The sequence below is a fragment of the Fukomys damarensis genome, unplaced genomic scaffold (assembly GCF_012274545.1).
Source record: "Fukomys damarensis isolate Sample0158 unplaced genomic scaffold, DMR_v1.0_HiC HiC_scaffold_37, whole genome shotgun sequence".
Lineage (NCBI taxonomy): Eukaryota > Metazoa > Chordata > Mammalia > Rodentia > Bathyergidae > Fukomys > Fukomys damarensis.
The window spans coordinates 6,256,654-6,269,969 of record NW_022900949.1 but is presented as its reverse complement, the minus strand read 5'-3'; the positions used below and the strand labels follow the sequence as shown (position 1 = coordinate 6,269,969).

At 55.0% G+C, this 13,316-nt stretch overlaps 1 protein-coding gene across 1 annotated transcript in view; it reads right to left on the bottom strand.

The window, feature by feature from the left end:
- The window catches only part of Dnm2 (dynamin 2), a 65,525-nt gene extending 52,220 nt beyond the window's left edge, over positions 1-13,305 (bottom strand). The window contains 2 exon segments of the mRNA XM_019209097.1: positions 12,684-12,790; positions 12,931-13,305. Coding sequence (XP_019064642.1) covers positions 12,684-12,724 — 41 coding nt within the window. The 5' untranslated portion in view covers positions 12,725-12,790; positions 12,931-13,305.
- Between the last annotated feature and the right edge of the window lie 11 nt (positions 13,306-13,316).

Below are 13,316 nucleotides of genomic sequence, written 5' to 3'. Positions count from 1 at the left end.
TCTTTTTTTTTTTTTTTTTTTTTCTTTTCTTGTTTTGGTACCAGGGATCGAACTTGGGACCTTATGAAGCAGGTGACAGAACCACTGAACTATATCCCCGGCCCGTAGATCTTTTGATTTACGGTGTTGTTCATATTCATCATACTCAAGTAGGGTAAATAAGAGACAATACGACCATTTTGATGAATGGACAAAATCCAACACCCTTTCTTCTTCTTTTTTTGGTACCGGGGATCGAACTCGGGCCCTTGTACTTCCGAGGTAGGTACCGGAACCACTGAGCTAAATCCCAGGCCCTGAACACCCTTCCATGGTAAACACGCTCATCAGATTAGCAGTAGAAGGGAACCTCCTCAGTGTGAACTTCTGCACAAACCCATGGCTGACATGCTTGAGGGTTAAGTACTATGTGACTTCCAGCCGGGCATGGTGGTGCTCACCTGTAATGATAGCACTTGGGAGGCTGAGGCAGGAGGCTCTCCAGGAGTTGAAGGCCAGCCTGGGCTACATGGTAAGACGATCTCAAAAAAACACATACATACATACATACATACATTCTGTGTCATTTCCCACCAAGATCAGGGACAAGGATTACCCACAGTGGTCAATGCTTTTTTTCTTTTTGGCTCTATGGCTAAACCCAGAGTCTTGTACATGCCAGGCAAGTGCTATACATGAAGCTATCAGGGCATAAAGAGGAATGAAGGGGAGCCAGAGATTTAGCTCAGTGGTGCCACTGCCTCCCTCACAAGCACAAAGTCCCGAGTTCAATGCCCAGTACCAACAAAGAAGGGAAGGCAGGGAGGGAGTGAGGGAAGAAAATGACAACCACGGGAGGGGAGAAAATATTTGCAAATTATGTCTCAGAAGGGACTGGTATCAGGACTATATAAAGAACCATTATGAGCACTTGGGAGGCTGAGGCAGGAGGACCACGAGATTGAGTCCTGCCTTGAGAGGCTAGACCAAATCGGACAGACACTAACAAGTACTGGAGAGGACGGGGAAAACGGGCCTCACACACTGCTGGTGAGCGCGTAAGATGGTGCAGCCATGTGGGAAGAGAGTCTGGCGGCTTCTTAAAACATCATCAAGGGCTAAGGGTTACCTCATAACCCCGCGGCAACGGCACGGCCCAAGTGAACGAACACAGGCGTCCACGCAAGACCTCACACGTGAGCACTCTCGATCCCTAAGAGTCGAAGGGCAGAAGGGAAAGGGCATCAGCAGGTGCACAGATGAACGAACTGAGGCACAGGGAGCCAAGGCAAGATCAGGCCACAAAGAGGACTGAAGGGCCGGGTACGGCTTGCTGCGCACGCTTGCCCAGCTCCCATCGGGCCCTGGGTTCCACCCCAGCGCTGCCACAAGGAAAAAAAAAAAATCTATCGTGAGCTGGGGACGGAGCTTCTGCCTGGCATCGCTGAGGTTCAACCCAGGTCTTGCGGGAAAGAGGGAAGCGCGGGTGTTTACCGCAGCATGAGCGAGTCCCGAGAGTGGGTGAGGCGGGAGGCCATACACTGTGCCATCCCACAGCAGGCCGGCCGCAGAGACAGTGTGGATTAGTGGTTGCCAGAAGCGGGGAGGGGGGGTGGTTACTTAACGGGAATGAGGTTTGGGGAGATTAAAACCCTCCGCAATGAGAGGGCTGGCAATTGCGTAACTGTGAATATTCTGAGCTCCTCCCAGGCTAGGCGAGCGCTCTGCCTCTGAGCTACATCCCCATTCTTCTGATTTTTAGGGTCTCGCCAAGTGGCCCGGGCTGGCCTCCAACATGAGATCCTCCTGCCTCAGCCTCCCAGAGGGCTGGCACGACAGGCGCACCTCACCATGGGTTAAAGGGTAATGTTGGGGTGGAGGGCAGAGATCGGTGGGGAGGGCACTTGCCCAGCATGTGTGGGGTTCCCCTCACCCCACTCAATAAGCAGCGCAACAGAAGACAAGAGGCAACGCGGTTTCTGTCTCACTCACCCCGTGTGCCCATGGCCCTCAACACCCTGACGGATAAAACAAAAACCAGAGAGACCACAAGAAAGGGCGACTTAAGAGTTCAATAAGAACATTTAAGAGAAAGGGAAAGAGCAAGCACAGGGGCTCCCCAGGAAGGGGGCAGGGCCAGCCCGCTGGGAGAGACCCCAGCTGACCAGTAGCCCGGAGGAAGGCCCTGCGGTGACCACAGCCACACGCACGCCCCACAGCGGCCCCCCCAACCCCCCCCGGGACTCAGGCTCAGCCGAGCTGCCACTTCTGTGGTGTGTTGTGTGACCCCCGTGCCCGTCCTACCCATGGGTCAGGGCCCAGCACGGAGCAGGCCCCACCACCTCTGCTGAGCACCTTAGCGATGGAGGAGGCGGAGGCGGATCATAAAACTACTCGCGGAAGAGAACCGGGCTCCCTGGCACTTGTGACAGCTGGGCACGTGAGAGCGCGGGCACACCCAGGAAGAGGGCGCACCATCGGGCACTCCCTGCCAGTGGGCGGAGATGACAACACAGGAGGAAACAGGCAGGCCAAACACAGGGAGTGATAAGTGCTTCCAAAATAAATCAGAGAGGGCACAGGGAAGTTAGAGTGGCGGGGGGACGGGACATTACAGCGGAGTGACCCAGGATCCTCTTAGGGAGGAGACACTTAACAGAGGCCTGACTAAGTGAACCACAGGGCTGAAGGAAAGAAGGGTCCAAGAACAGGAAAATGGTATGTGCAAAGGCCCTGAGGTGGGGCAGAGCCTGAAAGGCCTGAGGCCCTAGGTTCTTCTACCCTAGCACTGCAAAAAGGAAAAAGGAAGCTCAGCAGGAGGAAGGTATGGGGAAAGGCAAGGAGATAGATGATCAGCGCCTTAGGGGCTGCAGGGTAGTCTCAGCGGTTACCAAAGGGAGCTGGAACCATGGAGAGTTCTGAACAGGGGAAGGGCAGTCAGACAGGCCCCTGTATCCAGAGATTCAGTATCTTCAGATTCAACTAACCGCAGATGAAAAATATTTGAAGGCCAGGCATGGTGGCGCACACCTGTCATCCCAGCACTCAGAAGGCTGAGGCAGGAGGACTCACTGTGAATTAGAGGCCAGCCTGGGCTACATAGTGACTCTTGTCTCAAAACAAATAAACAGTATCTGGGAGCGTCTGCAAAGGTGCAAATACCACCCCATATTATACTGGGGTCTTGAGTGCCTGAGGGCTGGGGTGGCAGTGGGGGTTGGGGGAGTACTGGCACAGATCCCCATGGGTTCCCAGGATCCCCTCAGTCCACACAGGGAGAACTGGCCCTGGGGGGGGGTCAAAGGTCGATAAGACAAGAAGGAAATGGAGACGGCCCTAGGGCAGGTGGACAGTGACAGTGGAGGGGACAATATGTCATTATGAAACTTAAAATGCCTGCTGCAGTGGCACACACTTATAATCCCAGCCACTCAGGAGGCTGAGCCAGGAGGATCGCAAGTTCGAGGCCAGCCTGGGTAACAGAGCAAGACCCTGTCTCAAAATAAAATACAAAAGCTGGGAAAGTAGCTTAGTGGTACGGCGACTGCCTAGCGTGGGTTCAACTTCACACACCACAAAAACAAATCAGAAAACTAATGAGGCTCTCCCTGTACTGACTGCAAAGATATTTTTTTTCTCTTTTGTAGAAATCAGCACGCTGACAGTAAAACATTTATCTAAAGGGCCTAGACTAGCCAAAACAATTTCAGAAAGAACAAAAGGCATTCACACAGCCTGCTTTCAAGACTAAGCAGAAAGCTACAGATCTAACTAAATGTGACTTTGGCAACGGGACAAACCCACGGGTGAGGGTTTAAGAGCCTTCAGAAAGCACCCATGCAAATCTAGCCAACTCTTGACAAAGGAAACTCCACAAAGAAAGGATGGCCTTTTCTATAAATAGAATCCTGCTGCATGTCTTAGTGCACACTTGTAACTCCAGTTCCCGGGAGGCTGAAGCAGGAGGATCGCTACAAGTCAGACCAGCACATAACATAATGGGACCCTGCCTCAAAAAACAAACAAACAAAAAAACAAAGAATCACCTGCCAGTGGGGAATCCGGCCAGATGACAGCACCGCCAAGAGAGCAAGGCCACCCTAACCGCAACATGTCCTGTTGACACAGACCCCAGAGGACTGCAAGACAAGGGGCCGCACTGATGTGGCATGCGACCCCCGAAATTAGAAACTCCGGCCAACTGTGAGACAGTGTCATATGAGCCCAAAGTGAGGGACAGACTATAAAACGCTGGGGTCCTGAGAGATAAGGGGCAGCCAAGGAGCATCACAGAGCAAGGGAAACCAGAGAGGTGACCGCTACATGCCACGCGGGATCCTCAGGTGGGAAGGGGACAGTTGGGAAAAGAAGGGCAACAAACCAAGGTTCTGTTATTCTTAATCATGAGAATCGAATGAGGGCGGGGGAGGAGCTGACCCAGGGCTGTAAGGGAACGACGCCTAAGCCTTGTTTTTTTGCAAACCTAGTGACTCCAACACAATAAAAAAGAAAGCTACGGGCCAATGCCCTTGATAAACACAGATATAAAAATCCTCTCTGGGCATGGTGGCGTTCACCTGTACTCCCATACTCCCAGCACTCGGAAGGCTGAGGCAGGAGGATCACCATGAGTTCAAGGCCAGATTGGGCTACATAGTGAGTTCAAAGCCAGCCTGAACTCAAAATAACCAAAAGAATAAAGAAAAAGAAATACAGTATAGGAAAAAGATCTTGTCAGATTTGCACATTGGTAAAGGTGGTTCCCACGCAGAAATCTCACTCTGAGCGCATGGAGTGAGACTTGTGCTTTTTTTTTTTCTTCCTAGTACCAGGAATCGAACTCAGGACCTTGTGCTTGCCAGGCAGAGCAGGCACAGCACTGCTGAGCTACATTTCCAGCCCTGCTTTTATGTTTACAATAAGTAGTCAAATAATTCCACTAAAAAAGTTAAGCTGTCACAACGGTTTTTGCCCAGTGCTGGAAGCAAATTCCCAGAGCCTCCCCCTCCCAAGAAAGTAGCCTGCCCTACATTCCCTGGTGGCCTGGGCCTGGCAGGGCCAGCAGGTGATGCCACAGAGGCCAAGGCCACTGAACCTGGGCTTCTGTCCGGCTGGCTTCTGCCTAGCTGCACCACCCCCGGGCCACAGGAAAGCTCCCCAGGCTGAGCAGTAGCACAAGGGGTCTGCCACATTCCTTCTGCCTTTTTGTTACATTCTGAGACCGGATCCCGCTAAATTGTCAAATTGCCCAGTCAGGACTGGAATTGCAATCCTCCTGCCTCAGCCTCCCAGAGTGCTGGGGTTACAGGTGTGCCCAGCTCCCTCATCTGATTTTATGGGTCTCTGGAACTGTATGGTGCTATGACTACGATTTCAAAGGCCCGCCCCTTAAGCCAGGAAGCTGCCACCCTCTAACACGAACCCTGTCTATTTGCACAGAGGGCAGGAGCCACAGCCGGGACGGGACAGACAGGGGCTGTGTTCCGGATCCACCTGAGGCCTGGCCGTGTCAGGGCCTATCGCCCGGCAGGCGAGTGTCACCCAGCTGGGCCTGCTCCTGCAGCTCCGCTCCTCCGCCAGCCTGGCAGCTCGGAAAGCCTCTCACCGCTGGGCCATGTGTCACGGGGCAGGGTCTCCGGTCACGTCCTCCTTGTCAGGACTCCTGTCCTCGGCCCGTGCACTCAGAGCCCGGCGCTCTCGCCCGCCACAGCCACGAGGCCCCCAGGCAGGACACAGGGCTCAGAGGGGACAGCCAGCAGCAGCCAAACGGCACCCCGGGCAGCAGAGGCCGGGCACCCTGCTCAGTCTCGGCCTATGACTGTTTCTTCCTAGCCCGTTACTGCCGCTCTCTTTGTACCAAGAGGGGCAAGGCTCGGCCCTTGGTTCGGGGGCCCTGCATGCCACGGGCAGGTTGTGAGCCTGGAAAGGTAAGTCCCGGAGCTGCCGCCTGGCTCCTACTCAGAGAATCTGCCGGGAAATTCAATTCTGGTCTTTTTCCTCTGAGCCAGGGTCTCACCATGGCGCCCAGGTGAGCCTCGAACTCGCCACCCCCTGCCTCAGCCTCCTGAGCCCATTTCCGGTGCTCACCAGCGCACCCAACCCTGGGCTCGGCCGAGCTCAGAGCCGCACAGCACCGTCGCCGCCCACCCTTCGGTCCCTTCCCTCCCCGCTCCACGAGGTTCTCCTTGGCAGAGCGCAGCTGAAGTCCAGAGGTCACACCCCGGAAGCGGCCTCGGTGTCCCTCACGAGAGGCAGGGGAAGGGGCCTGCGGGCCGGGAAGCACTTACTCAAGGCTCTGAGAAAAGGAAAGCACCCGGGGACCAGGGCACGAGCCACAAGCTAGGGCCCATGGCCAGGCAGAAGGGGCACCAAGGCACAACAAGCCATCAGGTCCCCTCTCTCCTGCTGCCGCCACCAAGAAGCAACTCCGGGCCGGGGATTCAGCTCAGTGGTTCTGCTGCCTGCCTTGCAAGCACAAGGACCTGACTTTGATCCCTGGTACCAAAAAAAAAAAGAAGCAACTCCGACTGCCCTGCCCTGCCCGCTCCAGCATCTCCCGAGCCCCCCAGCCGCCCTCACTGCAGGTCAGGCAGCGCCTGGGCCTCTCGCTGCGCCAGTCCCTTCCTCCGTCCCAGAGGCCGCCTCGGTCCCTTGCCGCGGTGGTGCCGTTCTTTACCACAGATGCACAAATACTTGTACAAAGTGGATGGGGAGGGGGCTGTGGAGACCAAGACCTTCCAGAAGCCCGCCCTCCCCGTCCCTACGACCCACGAGGACAGCCAGAAGGCACAGGCCGGTGGGGCAGGGCCGCCGGGCTCCGGGTTCAAGTCCACCCACTCACACCCCAGTGTCGGGGACCAGCCGTGGGGCTCGACTCCCTGCCCCCTGTACCTCGGCCGTGGGGATGGCAGCACGTGGGGGGGGGCTCCCGGATGCTGCCCTCCTGGGGGCGTTGAGGGTGCCCGGCCACCCCACGGGAAAGTCCTCCCAGGAGCGCCATGTGGTTGAAACACGAGAGGATGAAGGACACAGGCAGGGTAGCCCCAGTGCAGGAAGACAACACACCAAAAAACAAACAAACAAATAAACAAACAAAAAAACCCACAGCAGGGCCACCTGATCCCTGTGGGCGCCAGCACACGCGTCGCTCCCTGCCCGAGAAGGGGCCGGCAGGGTAGACGCCAAGCTGATGACAGCACTGGCACAGGAGGCTGGAGGGGACGGGCAGCAAGCGAGGGTTCCCTTGCCCAGGACACTGGCCTCGTGCCCCACTTGCGTAATTCAGTTCCAGGCAAGTAGGCGTCTGACGGGGAAGCGTCCTGACCCTCCCGTGACTACCGGCTCGCACCAGTCTGCAGCAGGCTGGGCCTGAGCAGGGGACCTGCCGCCCTCAGTCCGGGTCCAATCCCCGCCTCCGCCCACTCTGACCAGCCTGTCCCTGGATCCACGTGCCGGGCCAGCTCCACACTCCCACCCCTCTGTCCCCAACAGCGGACCCCAGATAGCGCCCGGCACCGGCGTGACTTCAGACCACACGGCTCTCTGGCCTCTGTTTCCCCAGACCCGGAACCGTGTTTTACATATAACGGCCGTGTGCCTAGAATCCCAGGACGAGGGAGGCTGAGGCAGGAAGGACCACCCGAGAGTTCTAGGCCCGCCTGGGCTACACAGCAAAACCCTGCCTCAAAAACCAAAACCAAAAAACTCCCCCAGAACTTGACACGTGCGATTCTCCACAGATACCAGCCTACACATCATAACCACCCAGCAGCAGATGAAACCAAACGGCCATGCGGCCCCTGGTTCAAGCAGAGGGGGTCACTGTGGGGACGCCCCCCACCCCGGCAGCGACCCGCCTGCCAACAGTAACTGGAACTCAGAATGCACCTTCCCTCTCCAAGCAACATCTCACTCAGGAAACACCGCATTTTTTTTCTTTTATTCAGATAGTTGCTGATGCCCTGTAAGTATCTCATTATGGCCTGCATTTTTCCAACACTCTGACACAATAAGGGCCTAATTACAGCATGCCACTGGCTCTACCCCAGGAAATTAGGGTTCAGCGGATGCTCCCATTTTTCTCAGCAGCTGAGGAGCCTATAATTTCAGCATTTTCATTCAAATCGGGTGAAAGCTTGGCAACTGCCGCTGCTTGGAGCCCAGCGCCAACTCGGGGAGAGGATGGGGTTCCACCCCGTGACCAGCCCCTCTCTCTCTGGCCAGCTACCCTCTGGCCTCACTCAGGAGTGCCCCAGGGGACTCAATGTGGCAGGCACCTAGCAGGGCCATCAAGCCTTGGGCAAATAGCTCTGGAACAACAACAACAAAAAGCCCAGAGCTGCTATCTGTCATCCTGGCTGTACAAAAAGTGAGCAAAAAAGCAAACCCAACACCACGTGGGACGTGGCCCATGCAGGCAGTTAGGGTGATGCACATTTTTCCCGGCTGCTGGTTTCACAAATATAACTGGTTTGGTTTTTGGAGACAGGGTCTTGCTATGTATTCCAGGCTAGCCTTGAACCCAGGCTGAGCTCCAACTTGTGGTGATCCTCCTGCCTCAGCCTCCCCAGTGCTGGGATTACAGGTGAGTGCCACCACACTGTGCACAAATACAACTGCTTTGAACAAGGTGGGATACCGCACCCACCTCGTCTGGTTCTAACAGGTCTTATGCAGCTTTCTGGGTCACTGAATGTTCAGGTCCCTTCTCCGTCGCTACGCGTTTCACAGTCAGCCGTCTGGACGCACTGTTTGACCAAATCTTCCAGTGCTGGGCGGTTCTGCTCCCAAGTTTCCACCACCATATGTGGAACTGGTGTAAATAACTCTGACATCCAAGTATCTGTTTACAGCCAGGATTCCCACTAGAAGGGAACCAATAAGACGTCCAGCTACGTCAAAGGAACTGGGGAATCAGAAATGCGCTTGGACGTGTGTATGCGCGCACATCACATGTGAGCACTTCCTGCGTGTGTCACCCATGTGTCACGTGTGTCCTGGAACCAACTGCATCCCTGGTCAGAGCACTGCCTGTACAGACGGGCACACCAGTTGGGATATGTGATAAAATAAGGTATTACTGATACTACCAATGTAATCATGAGCTCCATCTCTGAGGACAAAGAAATTAACATCTATCAGTCAGCAGAGTGCTGATCCAGGCTAAAGACAAACAGCACTAACCACTAGGAACACCAAAGGCTGCTGTCTCGTGTGGTCCAGGAAACTGAGGCTCACGCGGTGAGACCACTCATTTGGTGTGTAGCAGCCTCAGGACAGTGTCTTCCTCCAGATGCCTCTAGACGGGGTCTTAACATTTTCAAGGTGCGATGTGGAGGCTGGGTGTGGTGGTACACACCTGTAATCCTAGCATTCAGGAGGGTCACAAGTTTGAGCCCAAGCTTGGCAAAGTGGAGAGATCCTGTCCCCAACTAAAGAAAGGGCGAAAAGGCCTTGGTGAAAAGGCCCCGTGTTAATCCCTAGTAAGGCCAAAAAGAAAAAGAAGTGCCAGGCATGGTGGTAAGTGCCTGTGGTCCCAGCACTGGGGAGGCCGAGGCAGGAGGATTGCTGTATGTTTGAGGCCAGCCTGGGCTCCATAGTGAGTTCAAGGCCAGGTTGAACTGCAGAGCAAGACTGAGAGAGAGAGAGAGAGAGAGAGAGAGAGAGAGAGAGAGAGAGAAAGAGAATGAATACAAGAGAGAGGAGAGGAGAGGAAAAAGAAAAAGAAAAGGAAAAGGCTCAGGGCCCCTCTGCTTACAGCTTCGGCTCGGCTCACTGGGACGGGCAGAGGAGAAAAGCCCTCACCTGCCTAGGAGCAGATTCAGAGTCCTCTTGCCACTCACCCTCCTGCTCAAATCTGTCCCTGCCCCCGCAGCTCTGGGTGGCCTGCCTCATGCCCCACCCAACTCCTCTCTCACTGTGACCCTTTGCTCTTCAGTGCTGGCCTCACCCCAGGGCCTTTGCACTGACTACTCCCACAGCCTGAGATGCTGCTCCCAGTCTCCCTGAGTTCTTTCCTCACCTCCTTCAAGGCTCTATTCAAACTCAAATGTGACCTGACTCCTCACTTTAAAGTGTGATTTCCCCCACACTGTGATCTCTCCTTTATCCTTCTATTCCATAACTGTTATCACCTGCTACCATGTTTCTCCTTTATCTGCTCTCTGCTGGAAGGCTGGGGGGTCTGAGTATCTTGCTCAGGGTCACACACCCAGGCACAGTCAAACAGTGCTGCCAAGGGCTAAAAACCACGCTCAGTGAGCGACTCCTAATGCTTTAGCACTTTCTCTGTGCAAGTCCCAGCCAATCTAAATGCTCTCATTTAATGCCCACTCAGCCCTAAAAAGGGTGTAATTATATTGCAAGTCCTATTTCAGAAAAGGGGGATTGGGCCGGGGATTTAGCTCAGCGGTTCGGTGGCCTGCCTTGCAAGCGCAAGGACCCGAGTTTGATCCCCGGTACCACAAAAAAGAAAAGGGGGATTAAGCCCCTTGTGTAAGATGTCATAAATGCACAGCCATAGGCACTGAGTGACCTCATCCTCCCTAAGAAGTGAAACACACTCATGTGGGCTAGTAACAACCCCGGCTAGCAGCCGAGGAAACAGGCTCAGGGCCATTATAACTGCCATGCCCATGTGAACCACTTTTCTTAGAAAATCCACAAGAAAGCTGGCCGTGGTAGTGCTCACCTGTAATCCCAGTACTCTGGGAGGCTGAGGCAGGAAGATCATGTTTGAGCCCAGCCTCAGCAACTTAGTGAGACCCTGTCTCAAATTTTTTTTAAATAAGGAAGGGCTGGAGATGTACCTCATTGCAAAGGCCCTAAGTTCAATCTTCAGTAAGTGTACTGCAAAAAAAGAGCCAGGCACGGTGGCACAAGTCTGTAATCCCGGCACTCAGGAGGCTGAAACAGGAGGATCACTATGAGCTCAAGGCCACCCTGGGATACTTAGTGAGTTCATGGCCAGCCTGAACTGCATAGTGAGAGAGTGTCTCAAAAGAAAAAAAAAATTAAAGACTCTGAGGCAGAAGGATTACAAGTTCAAGTCCAGACTGGGCAACTCAACAAAACTCTTTCTTAAAAGAAAATAAAAAGAGGTGGGGATGTAGCTTAGTGGTAGAGTGTCTGACTTCTAGCATGTACAAGGTCCCAGGTTTCATCTTTAGTTTTACACACACACACACACACACACACACACACACACACACACACACACACAGAGCTTCCTACAACTTTGGTTTCCCGGATGGACTCATGACCCTAACCACCACTTCTGCATTACAGGATTCTGGGAGGAGGCACCACAGGCGCCAGCTTAGTATCTCCAGCCTGCAGCAGAGGTGCAAGAGGAGGGTGCAGAGCGATGGAGGCGAGGCGAGGACTTGAGATGGTAGCAGTGCCACCCTCGTAAGCGTTAAACGAAGTCTGATACACAGCTTGAGAGCATTTTAATTCTGGTTCACTTTTGCCACCGAATAATAGCCTCAGGAGATCTACTGTGTGCCAGGCACTGTGCTAAGCGGCATTTGGTTTTTTGTTTTTAAAAGACAGGGTCTCTGTGTTGCCCAGGCTGACCTGAGCTCCCAGGCTCAAGCCATCCTCCTGCTTCAGCCTCCCGAGGAGCTGGGACTATGGGTGCACGCCACCCTGCTAGGCTACAGCAAGCTTTTTCCTTGTGCTGCTTCAGAGCATCCTTCCAATATTCTTGGTGATGGACCTTTATCCAATTTTCAGGAGGGGAAACAGCCTCAGAACAATCAAGAAACTTCTGCAAGATCACAAAGCAAATGAAACAGCTCTGTGGGTGACCAGCAGAAGCCTGGACAGGAAGATGGCCATGCAGAGGGGCCTCCAGCCTGGCCTGAGCTTTAGCAGCTGCCCCCAAATCCACATCTTTCTGCCTTAACAGAAAGACAGCTATTTGCTGGATACAAGGAGGCGAAGGAGGAAACTCTAGGTCTCCAGGAGGGCAGGACTAGGCTGGGTGGATGGCGAGTCCTCTTTGAGCCCCCAGCTCATCCCTAAAGTGCCACGGGACAGCAGAACTTCCACCCCACTCACTCACTGTGGCCTGCAAGACAATGGACCCAAGTGATTCATGCCAACCTACCATCCCAGCACTCAGGAGGCTGAGGCAGGAGGATCCCCAAGAGTTCAAGACCAACCTGGGCTACATAGTAAGTTCATGGCCTGGGCTACATTGCAAGACGCTGTCCCCAAAAGTCACACACACACACACACACACACACACACACACACAAGGACACAACCCTCGTAGTGGGGCCTGAGCCAGCTGGATGAACAACTCCCCTTACGACTGTTAACAATAACAATGATAATAACAATAATAACGACGACTCCGACAGCGGGGAGGACGTTATCAGATTCCGACACACCATCCTAGACGGAGACCTTCCTGGAATAGGGGACAGGGGAACAACATCCCTCGGTGACCAGCCGTTCTCACTCACTCTCTTCCTGAACCCTACAACGTGCCCAGGAGACAGCGGGGTCAACCCTGGCTTCTCAGTCTGGATCCCCAGGAAGGCTGCGGCCCAGCTCTTGACTCTGAGCCCTATCAGGCAAGGCATCTGGTCCCAGGCTCCGAGAAAGGCAGCCGAGTGGGAAGCTCCTGCTGGGCGGGACGGGCTCCTGATGTGCCCCACGGAAAAATCCTGGCCGAAGTTCCCGCCGGGTCCTACCTCATTCCAGAGGGAACCAGGGAACCGAGTTCAAACTTCATCCTGCAGGTCCCTCTCCCTTCCTCCCTCCTGTCACCTTCTGCCAGAGGGGCTGGGCCAGGCCGGAGCTGCTGAGGCAGTGATGAGAAGACACAGGGCAGACAGACAGAAGGACTCACTTTGACGAAGGAGCCAAACCGCGGCGGGGAAGAAGCTGGGGTCAGCTTGGGGGAACCAGACAAGAGGTCGCTCCAGCCCAAGCAGTCACCTGGCAGAGGCTGGCGAGGACAGACAGACAGACGGTCCGGTTAGGTGTCGGTCCGTGAGGGGCACGGATGGGCGGCGGGACAGCAGAGGTCACCCTGGACAGCAAGCCAGGGGCTGCCCGTGCGGTGGGACAGACGGACAGCCGATGGGTGGCGGCAGTGGGGCCAGGCGGCCAAGTGGACGCCGTGGGCTGCTCCGGAGATACGATCCGCCGGCCACTCCGCACCGGTGGACGGACAGACAGACAGACACGGGCACGGGCGCTACATCCCTGACCCTCAGGCAACCAGATGGGAGCGTTTCCGCCACGCAAGCGGGGCCCGGACACACAGCGGGGGTCCTCGGCATCTCCGAGCCCCCGCGCCTGCCGGGAGCCTTCCGGGCAGG